The sequence below is a fragment of the Bison bison genome, unplaced genomic scaffold (assembly GCF_000754665.1).
Source record: "Bison bison bison isolate TAMUID 2011002044 unplaced genomic scaffold, Bison_UMD1.0 scf7180017864108, whole genome shotgun sequence".
Taxonomy (NCBI): Eukaryota; Metazoa; Chordata; class Mammalia; order Artiodactyla; family Bovidae; genus Bison; species Bison bison.
The window spans coordinates 6,201,514-6,212,050 of NW_011494680.1; the positions used below are offsets into that span (position 1 = coordinate 6,201,514).

Below are 10,537 nucleotides of genomic sequence, written 5' to 3' on the forward strand. Positions count from 1 at the left end.
GCTAACAAACTCCCAGTAAGATGTTATCTTTCTGAATGTAACAGTATTATCTTAAGAGTAAAAAAAAATTACTGGCTTTACTATAATCGAACACATAAACTAACAGTTGATATTCATAATGAACACCATTCACTTTATCTCTTATTAACAAAAGAAGCAGCTCTTTATATAGTTGTTTGAACTAATTATGAAGTAAGTAAAGTTTCTGAGAGCATACAAACAATAGATTTTAAATCAAAAATGTTTATTGTAAAAAAGAACCTTGAAAACTGTTTTTTTTTTTTAAAAGAAATGTAAATTTCACAAGTCTTCAGGTTGTTTATAGGCATTGGCTATAGACAACTTTTCACTTTCATACAAAACTCATTCAATCATATAAAAATAAACACAAATTTACATGGACTCATCAACTATACAGTTAACTAAAAAGACAGCTAGAAGGGGTGCAGTTGTGGATTGCATTTGTTGTATGCATTTAAAGTTGTTTAAGTACATCACAGAGTTTCTAAAAATCCTTTGTTGCACTTATTCCCATCTTTAGTTGATTTTAGAAAATCATTAAAAATCTTTTAAAACATAAGACATGGAGTATGCACCAGGAATGTTCAAAATAGTCTTTCCCGACTCCCAAAGGCACATACTATTTATTGGCCAAAAAAGAAGAAAAAAACACTTTTAATACATTCTCTTGTGTTTTTCCTTCTTGTTCTTTCTCTATTTCCTTCTCCCTCTCTCCCTCAAAAACAAAGTTTAAAGTACGACAGGTAACAAAGTAGGCTTCAGTTCAAGGATGGTGACCAGACATGACACATGTAATAAAGTGAACTTGGAATACTTTATAAGGCACCTGAGATAGTGTCTGGCAGATTCTTGTCCTATAGGAAAATCTATTACAAATCCCGTACAAGGCAACACTGTTCTTTTCAGTTGAAATGCTTTGGCAGCAAAGTAAATCTTTGCATTCTTTCTTAGTAAGGAAAGATGCAATGTGCTTTTTGCTTCATCTCAGAAGAGCAAGATTCTTGTCTTTTATCCTCTCCATCTAACGGTCAGTAAATACACGGTCATTTTAAATTTCACATGGAAAGGATTAATCTGATGCACATGGAATCCCCTGCCCTGGCAGCTGTGTGTGTGTGTGTGTGTGTGTGTCTATACATATTATTCGGGTTTGTCAGCACAAGACAAAATGCCTTAGGACTTTTACTTGTCGCTCAGAGGTGGAGGGACAAGTAAAATGCGTGACAAGTGAACAAGAAAGGCGTCTGCACGAGTAAACAGGGGCTGTGTCACTAGTGCGCCGCACAGCAGCCAGACTCCTCGTGCTTGTGCAGGAGGGACATCCGCGAGAAGGTTTTGGAGCAACTCTTGCACTGGTATTTCTTGACGTCCGAGTGCGTCTGCAGGTGAGCCCTCAGGTTGGACCTGTCTGCGAAGGCCCTGCTGCAGTGAGAGCAGGAAAAAGGCTTCTCCCCTGGGGGGTGGGGCGGGGTGGGGAGAAAGAAAGATGGTCAGTGTTTTCAGAGGAAATGCAGATCCAGAAGAGGCTTACGAGCAATCTTCACACTTTGCCAAAAGCATGAGAAGGAGCAAAACTTGATTCAAATCCCCCTTAATATTTGTTTCAATGTCTGGCCCTTTAAGACAAATGTGAAAGTTGCACTTAAAAAAAAATACAATTTAAAAAATTAAAAAAATATATAATTGCTGCTGCCAGTCCTGCAGAAATAATTCCTGTCGTCCTAGGACTTGGCTTGTTCAAGCTCTCTTCTTCGGCAGGTGCAGCTAACGGCCAGCTCCTCCCCAGGTTTCCCAACAGTTCCCCTTTTCCCTCCTTCTGTATTATGACTAAGCCTGGGTGAGTGCCCCCGCTCCTGGCAGGGTGATTTTGTGCTAGGAATAGAAAACTCAGCAGCAAAAACAAAACAAAAGCAAACAACGGAAAGCAAATTCAGCTCTCACTATCCAACTTGCTGTGGGTGAGAGACAGCACGGCAAGAATGTAGCTAACAAAAACCCAAGAACCAAAAATTTCATCGGTCTGTCTGCCTAATCAATTGATTGGGAGAACAACATCCGTATTTGCTAATCATTGGGAGACGTTTAACTGAACACACGTCCAAGCACATCTCTCCTGATTTGCTAACTGATCTTTGAGACCAAACCTCCTGAATCTAACTTTCCAAAGTCTAAATGCTGTTTGCAGTCTCGGGAGCAGAGGCTGTTAGCAAGCAGTAGAGTCCTTTGTGCTCTGACGACTTTTTGAGTCGTCAGGAAGTACCTAAAACCGAACATACATCATCAAAAGTACTGTGTCACCACTTAAGGCAAATCGGACAGCCAGCCCAGAGCTTCCTTCTGCTGGACGGCGACACCCTGACTATGTGTTTCTCTTACCAGTGTGAGTTCTGATGTGTCCTTGCAGTAACCAGGGTCTGGAGAACGCCTTGCCGCAGATCTTGCAGACACAAGGTAAGGTGTGCGTCCGAATGTGCATCTTGAGGGCGCCCAGGCTCACGTATTCCTTGTCACAGTACTTACAGCTGAAGGATTTCCTGGACTGGGCGTCACAGTGCAGCTGCTTGTGTTTGCCCAGCCCTGAGAAGGTCGAATAGGTTTTATTGCATAAATTGCACTGAAATTTTTCAGCTTCGATGGCGTGGGGGTCTGAAAGCTTGGACTGTAGCCTTTCTTCTTCGTCGCTAATGGGGCTCTCGGAGCCGCTGTGGTCCTTGGATGAGGTGTCGGACGGAGGAGGGGGACTCACGCGCCCCAAGGATGCGGGGTATCCGGACAGAGGGGAGAGGCCAGCGGGCAGCGGGGCGTGGAAGGGAGAGGCGGTGGTCCACACGGCGATGGGGCTGTAGGCTCCCGACCTGAGGACCTCCGGCTGTGGGATGACAGGCACGGGGTAGCCCTCGTAGAGACATGGGGAGATAATCACTGCGGAGAGAGGAGAGGAGCGGGGCGTGAGACAGAGGGCACCGTGAAAGCGCAGAGAAGAGCCAGGCTGCACGCGCAGGGAACGAGGAGACAGACTCCCCAGGAGCAGTCAGGCGCTGGGAGGACATAAGTATTCCGCCGCTGCTGCTCGCGGTCACTGCGCTTAAGGCTTATTTGTGCACCCCCCAATCCCTGGCCCCGCATACGAGCGAGTGTGGGGGGCTGCCCAGCCCTGCGACCAGCGAGCGCAGAGGGAAACCTACCCACTTTCTAAAGATACAGAAAAGTTCTCTTCCATCTTATGCGTGGGCTGCTTGCTTGGCTCACGCCGGTAAGTACAAGGATTGGCGTAAATCAAGCCTCTTTCTGGAGGAAAGGAGCCTTATTACATGAAAAAGGCAATAATTCAACGTTCACGCACTGCCTCACCCAGCCTCCACGTCCTCATTATGCAAGTATGTACACGCTGCGGAACGTGACGTCGCAAGAGCCCAGGGAAGTTCTCCTCGCCAGCTCAGAGTGTGGAAGTTTTGAATTAAACCCGAGCCCGAACGATCTGAGGAAGGACCGCTCTTTCGGGAGCAGACAGCCTGGGTGTCCTGCTCTTTAGTATCAAAGTCGAGCGGCGGCACACCCCTGTCGTTACCTATTTACAGACTGAGATGCGGACATCTGGCCTTCCCTTACCTGTGTGTGTGTCCAGCTCGCTGTAGTTGGGCTTCTTGGAGGCGTTGAAATGCTTCTTGACCAGGAAGGAGCGCGGCATCCTGGCGGCGGCGCGGGGCGCGGAGCGCTGGGCGCGGGGCGCGCGGTCCTACAGCATCTCTGCCCCGCAGGTGCGCGCGCGGCGCCGCCAGGTCGCGGGCTCCTCGCGGACTGAGCCCGCGGTGGCGGCGGGGAGGCCTTTTTTTCCTCTCTTTCGCGAGAAGGGTCCAATCACAGCCGAGAGGTTCAGATTTCAGCTCCTCCCTCTGGGCCAGCTGTGAGCAGAGGAGGAATCTGTTGTCAGACTAAATTATTCTGGTTCAAAATGGGCTGTGCCCCGGGCTTTCAGTGGAGAGGAAAAAAGTGCTTCAGTCTTTTCGGGAGAGGTCGTTTTCCTTCCTGAGCGCAGAGCCGGGCGTCCTTGCCCCGGGCGCGCTGGGTCCGCCGCCGGGCCTGGCTTTCAGGTGCGGGTTCCGCGCCGGCTGGGAAGGCTGGGCTCTGGGCTCCCGGAGCCTCGCGGCTTTGGAGAGCTTTGGCGCGCACAGGGACAGAGCAATTCACTCCTGGCTTTTGAAAAAGGAAGGTAGCGGCGAGGACAAAGCCCCAGTGAGTGAGCCGCGGGCCTGCAAGGGGGCAGCCCGGGTCGAGACCCGTCCGCTTCGCGCGCTGGGGATGCGCTTCGTGTCCCGGCGGCTGGGGGTAGGAGGGCGCTTCCTCGGGAAATAAAGCGGTCGTGTCACTTGTTAACATCGGGGCTTGAAAGAAGCGCTTTGTGGCCCCCGAAGGACCCACGTCCAGGGAGAAGCGGGACCCCAGGATGAGAGGGAAGGATGAACTAAGGTCCCTGTCGTGGGAATCTGGAACGCTCTCCCAGAGGCCTCTGAGAAGCGCTTCTATCTTATCATGCATCACTAGGTGGTTTTTTTTTTTTTAAATGGAAAAAAGCGTGAATGGGCCCTTAGGGATAATAGTTTCAAACATTTATTTGCTTTCTGTGGTGCCTTTTTCAGTATAAAGTCACCGCATCATCTCTCTGCCACTCTCCTGTGTGGCGTTTTTAAGGAAAGGGTGCCTCCTCTGTAGCGCTTGGTTAAGTTTCTATACTAGCCGGGCAACTAGCAGAAACACCTTGATTTTGTGTACGGTATTGAGTCTAAAAATACACTAGAGTGGCTGGTTGTAAAAACGACATTTCAACCATGTTTTCAAGCATCTCTTCTCCTTTCCACCTCTTGCTTTAAAATTAAGGAAAGAACAAATTTGCAATCAGACCACTCTACCCTTGATTCGAACAGGTGCTAGGAGAAAAAAAAAAAAAAAACAAGTGGAAAAATAACAGTTGAAGTCAAGACTTGCAAGAGGAAGGCGCATGTCTGGCACATAACTTCTTAATCTTGCGGTGAGGCGGCAGGGAGGGCGGGGCCCCAGCTGCCTCGCTATTGTGGAGGATCCCTTTACCTTCCTCCCAACAGTCACTGGTTCAAACACCAGAGAAAGGAATTTAGATGAACCTTTATGTTGAAAGAAGCAGTTTTCATGGGTGCCAGGAAAATATGAATATGCATCAGAGTCCTCCACAAACTGTGAACTGCAGGATAAACCCAGAGCAACTTTCCGAACTTCTGTTTTGTGAGGGAGTGGCTACTCACTCCAGTATTCTTGCCTGGAGAATTCCATGCACAGAGGAGCCTGGCAGGCTACAATCCATGGGGTGGGTTTCAAAGAGTTGGACTCAACTGAGAGACTAGCACTTTGATTTCAGATTGGCCAGTTTATTGGGAAAGGAGCTCTTCTCGCCCCTCCCAGCCCGTTTCCTGCAGGAGGCACTTTCTCAGGGACGCGACCCCCTTGAGAAAACCCAGATGCCAATGCACTGACTTCCTCCTTCAGCTCCACCCAGAGTCTGCTCAGCACAGTGAGGGGGCTGGAGGCATTCTGGTGTTTGTTTGTTGGTTGATAATTACGGCACAGGATGACCTGCTTAAGTGTGTATGTGAACAATCTGCTCTAAGAGTTGAACAGTATTTCACTCAAGGGAAAACCCTTGAATCTGGGTTACAGATGCCTCATCACGTGGACATCGGGCAGAGTCGGGACGTGTTCCCGCGCCTGCCGGGCGGCAAGGGTGTCAGGAGCCTGTCTGAGGCTTGTTCTCGCACAGGTCTGCCAGGCCCGTGTGAGGTCCGCTCTGCTGCAGGAAGGGCCAGCCCCAGGTGAGTCAGGGCACAGGTGCCCCGCTGAAACACCCTGGGGCTGGTGAGGATGGCAGGATGGAGGGGACCATTGGGACACCCCCCCTCAAGAAGACCCACTTCAGGGATTCTGCTCAGACCTGTGGAAGTTCCTCTCCTGTGGGCCAGAAACTGGCCCAGTCACTGCCCAGGACAGAGCCCTGCATGGAGGCATGGACCCCTGGCTTCCACGTGGGGGCAGTGACTGCCCAGGACAGAGCCCTGCATGGAGGCACGGACCCCTGGCTTACACATGATACTGGGGCGGTCACTGCCCAGCACAGAGCCCTGCATGGAGGCAAGGACCCCTGGCTTACACGTGTCATTGGGGCAGCACACTCCCAACCTGGGTCCTGTTCTGCAAGAAACCAGTCCTGGGCTGATGGCTCAGGTGGCCAGGAACAGTGAGGAAGGACACTTGTCCTGAGATGTTACTGACTCGCAGCCCAGCCAGGGAGTAGCTGGGGGCACAGGTGTGCCCTCCTGACAAGGGACAAAGTGGGGACAAGGCTCAGCCCACTGTGGGGCAGAGACGTGAGGGCCGGGTGGATGGTCCGAGGGCAGTGTCAGGGCTCCCTGGCCCCAACTGCCCAGAGAATCTCTGTTCTCCTGGAGGAAGTGGGGCTCTAACAATACCCGCCCTGTGGCTGAGTCCCACTGGCAGGAGTACCTCGCCTTACCTGTGATCTGTGGGGAGGCCCACATCACCTGGGTCCTTACTCATCACGAAGTTTATCAGGCAGGACCTGATGTGGCCTAGCAGGCAGTCTCTCCTTTGCTCTGTTTTCTGAAGAAGCTGATGGAGAAGACTTGTAGACAACTCTGTGACCTCGTGGGGGCCCACCCCTTTCCCACGGCTCCCTGTACCACTGGGGTTTCTCCCAGACCCAGGCTTTTCTGTGAAAGACATATTCTCGCCTTGCCAACTCGGGGAATAAAGTAAATGCATAAAGTTTGGGAGTGCATCTCAGGTTTGTGTACTTTGCAGGAAGATTTGTGCGCAGGTAGGTCCTCAGGTATGGGAGCAGCAGTACAGATACTGAGCTAAGGAAACGGAGTGATTCCAGCTCCAGAAGAAGCCACAGCTCAGCCAAGGCAGAGAACCAGCTCCTGAGACCATGGCGTCTTTTCTGACTTCAGTTTGGGCCATTACCCTGGTGTGGGTGGGGGCGGGATTACCTCTGTTGAAAAACATGCAGTCACGGAATGTCACTGGTTTGACTGTGATATCCAGAGAATATTAGAGCGTGCAGCTAACTTCTTAACTATTTAGACAGTAACAAAGTGGTCGTGATACTGAACTTTGAAGTTTGAATGACAAACGTGAGCGGCCTCATGGTGTTGTGTGTGTCTGTGTTTGTACACAGATGTATGTGTATGTGTTGTTCTAACTCATGATGGAACTCAGCTTCAGGTAAAGTCAACCAGCGCCTGAAAGAGAAGTAAACGTTCCCTTGGGTTCCTGGGTGTCTCTGTCTGTAAATTATGTTTGGTACTCTTCCTTTATTTCTTTTATGGTGATGTGGGGACAAATATTTCCCAAGGCAGAAGGGAGACAATCAGAGTGTGTGTCGGGTTCTGCTAAGATGTTCTGAGCTTCGTGACAAGCAGGGTCCCTTTCCTCCAGGGACGTGGATGGAACTCAGGTACACATGTGTGTCTGCTCAGGGACGTCAGCGTGAGCCTGTGTGTGTGTGCGCGTGCAAGGGAGAGCCGGGGTAAGGAACCATGGGGAAGCATGCTGTCTGGGAACTCTGTCCTGTGTGGTATGTCGGTGTTCGTCCTTCCTGGGTGTCCGGGGCCTCCAATGCCAGTCTCCCAGCCACAGGTTCTGTGTGTGTCCATCTGGCTCTGATGTGGTCAGGAGACACCACAAATGCTGTACATCTGATACCAAACAGAAAATCTTGCTGAGCGTGGGGGCAGCGTGAGATGCATTTTGTGTTGAATCCCTTGGATTCTGAGCCTCATTTCCAGCTACGGTTTTCGAGTCCCTCTTGCCTCTGGCGGCTGCCCCGCGGTTACTGTGTCATTCAAGGTCAGACATCCGGGCCCCCGGTGTCCTCTTTGTACTTGTGGACTCTGCAGTTAGAGAAACAGGAAAGACTGCAGAGAGGGTGTTTTTCCTCCGCTCCGCGGCTCCGAGATCTGTGGGTGCACAGCGACCCCTGCTGGTGAGTGTCTGCTTTCCTTTTTAGACTCTAGCAAAGCCTGTCACCTCCTGATGGTGGGCCAACAGTCTGCACACCCAGGACAGGAACTTGACCTCATTTTGTAATTGCCCCAATTTCAGGAGACTGTTATTTAAACCCTGACTTTTTAAAAAACTCTATTCTGAATTAACGATGGCTTACTTGGTTTGTAGAAACACAGGTGGTGTTTACAGATGCGTTATATCCCTTACATGTTGGTGAGCAGGGTGATTGTGGTTGATCTGGGCTATCATGAGGAAACCTCGCATTGGGACTGGGAACTGAGTGTGGGAGGGGCTGAAGCACGGGAACTGGGGGTCCGAGGCAGGACTTCCCCTTGGCCCTTGGCCAAGAAGGTGAGGTGTGGCCCTTCCCAGGTGTGCACCTTCTCAGCCTCACTGGGATTAGATCTGATGCTGCTGGTCTCCAGATAAGGCACGCACAGGGGTCTCCACGGTGCCAGGAGCCAGGCCACCTTATGCTGGGATGTGATTCATCTGCAGACCCTCCTCCAAAGCATTTAAAGGCATCACAATAGAAAGAATGATCCTCAACTTCAGAACTCCTGTGCATTTAGCATCCTGTCCTCCTCTGTCCTCCCTCGCCCAGGAGGGGGTCCAGCCCAATGCCTCTGTGAGGATGCCACCTGCATGGTTAATTTCGGTTACCTCCTCTCCTCCTGCACATCAGATGTCCCGGCGCTATGCAGAGATTGCAGGAAACAGCAGGTGCCGCTGAGATGGCAGTCGTGCCTCCACCCAGGAGAGACCCTCACTTGTGGAAGGAGAGGGCAGAGGGACTTGGGTTCTGAGTGTGAAGGAGGACTTGGACCCCACACACCCCAGCGGAACAGCCTCTGTGTAAGGGGCAGCTTACAGGACAAGGAGCACAGCTCAGTCTGGTCTTCCCAGACTCCAGTTTTTGGTTTGCTCTTTATGGTCACTGGCAGGGAGACGCCCCTGGACACTGAGCTGTTTTGGGGGAGCACTTCAAACAGCCTGATCTGTCTCATGAGTAGGTTATACTCATGGATATCATGACACGTGAGGATGGGGCTGTCTCCGAGGTGGGGACATAGTCCCTCTGCCCTGACACCTGCCAAAGCACGGGACAAACCTGTGTTCTCATGGGACTGGCCACGTGGGTGTGGCAGGCCCCCCAGCCCCACTCAGTCCCTCCTGCGGGCACCTACAACCGTGCTGACCCCCTGGTACAACATAAACATCCCGCAGTTCTTAAGAAGATGATGATGTATATTTGTCCAGTTACACTAAGGAAGAGAAAGGAAACGGGTTCCTGGTAGCCATGACCTTTAAACATGTAGACTGAGGCCAGGTCCCTGATTCTGGAGGGCTCAGAGTCGGCTGTCCCTGTTGTCTCCATGACATGGATCAAAGCCGTGCTGTGTCAGAATGGAGACTCCGTGCTGGCGAGTGTCACCCCTGAGCCTCAGGGAAGCCCCAACTTGACACTACGATGTTGAAAGTCAACATGGATGATGCCCCAGGATTAAGCAACGGAGGAAAGTGGGTAGGTGCCCTGTGAGGAAGGCTCCCCAAATGCAGACCCCTGGGGGCCCCTCCCTAGAGAAACCTACTGGGAGGAGGCAGGGCTGAACCCCTCCACACAGGGGTGGAAGCCCAGTGACTGCAGGGCCCTACAGAAAGTTTAGTGCACTGCCCACTTGATTCCAACCAGTTTGGAAGCCAGTCCTATGTGCAGAGGACGAGATGGGTGGATGGCATCACTGACTCAATGAACATGAGTTTGAACAAACTCCGGGAGATGGTAAGGCACAGGGAAACCTGGCATTCTGCAGTCCATGCAGCTGCAAAAAGTCGGACACGACCGAATGACTGAACAACAACCTATGTGCTGTTTATTCTTTTTTAAGGATAGGATTGTGCTGCTTTTTTCCCTTTGTACTTGGAATCAGTTCAGTTCAGTTCAGTTGCTCCATTGTGTCCGACTCATTGTGACCCCATGGACTGCAGCATGCCAGGCCTTCCTGTCCATCACCAACTCCTGGAGTTTACTCAAACTCATATCATTGAGTTGGTGATGCCATCCAACCGTCTTATCCTCTGTCGTCCTCTTCTCCACCCACCTTCAATCTTTCCCAGCATCAGGGTCTTTTCCAATAAGTCAGTTCTTTGCATCAGGTGGCCAAAGTATTGGAGTTTCAGCTTCAGCATCAGTCCTTCCAATGAACACCCAGGACTGATTTCCTTTAGGATGGACTGGTTGGATCTCGTTGCAGTCCAAGGGACTCTCAAGAGTCTTTTCCAACACCAAGTTCAAAAGCATCAATTCTTTGGCACTCAGCTTTCTTTATAGTCCAACTCTTACATGACTACTGGAAAAACCATAGCTTTGACTAGATGGACCTTTGTTGGCAAAGTAATGTCTCTGCTTTTTAATATGCTGTCTAGGTTGGTCATAACTTTTCTTCCAAGGAGCAAGCAT

At 50.8% G+C, this 10,537-nt stretch overlaps 2 protein-coding genes across 2 annotated transcripts in view; one reads left to right on the plus strand and one right to left on the minus strand.

The window, feature by feature from the left end:
* Positions 1-223: 223 nt before the first annotated feature.
* On the minus strand, positions 224-3,824 carry SNAI2 (snail family zinc finger 2). Its single transcript, XM_010838944.1, has 3 exons — positions 3,631-3,824; positions 2,398-2,943; positions 224-1,474 (listed from the first exon to the last, which is right to left on the minus strand). The coding sequence occupies exons 1-3, from the start codon at positions 3,707-3,709 to the stop codon at positions 1,293-1,295; spliced, it is 807 nt and encodes a 268-aa protein (XP_010837246.1). The 5' UTR covers positions 3,710-3,824; the 3' UTR covers positions 224-1,292.
* LOC104987857 (chromosome unknown open reading frame, human C8orf22) overlaps positions 1,504-10,537 on the plus strand; it is a 44,469-nt gene continuing 35,435 nt past the window's right edge. Inside the window, exon 1 of the mRNA XM_010838943.1 lies at positions 1,504-2,472. The gene's annotated coding sequence lies outside the window, so the exon portion shown is untranslated. The remainder of the gene's footprint in view (positions 2,473-10,537) is intronic.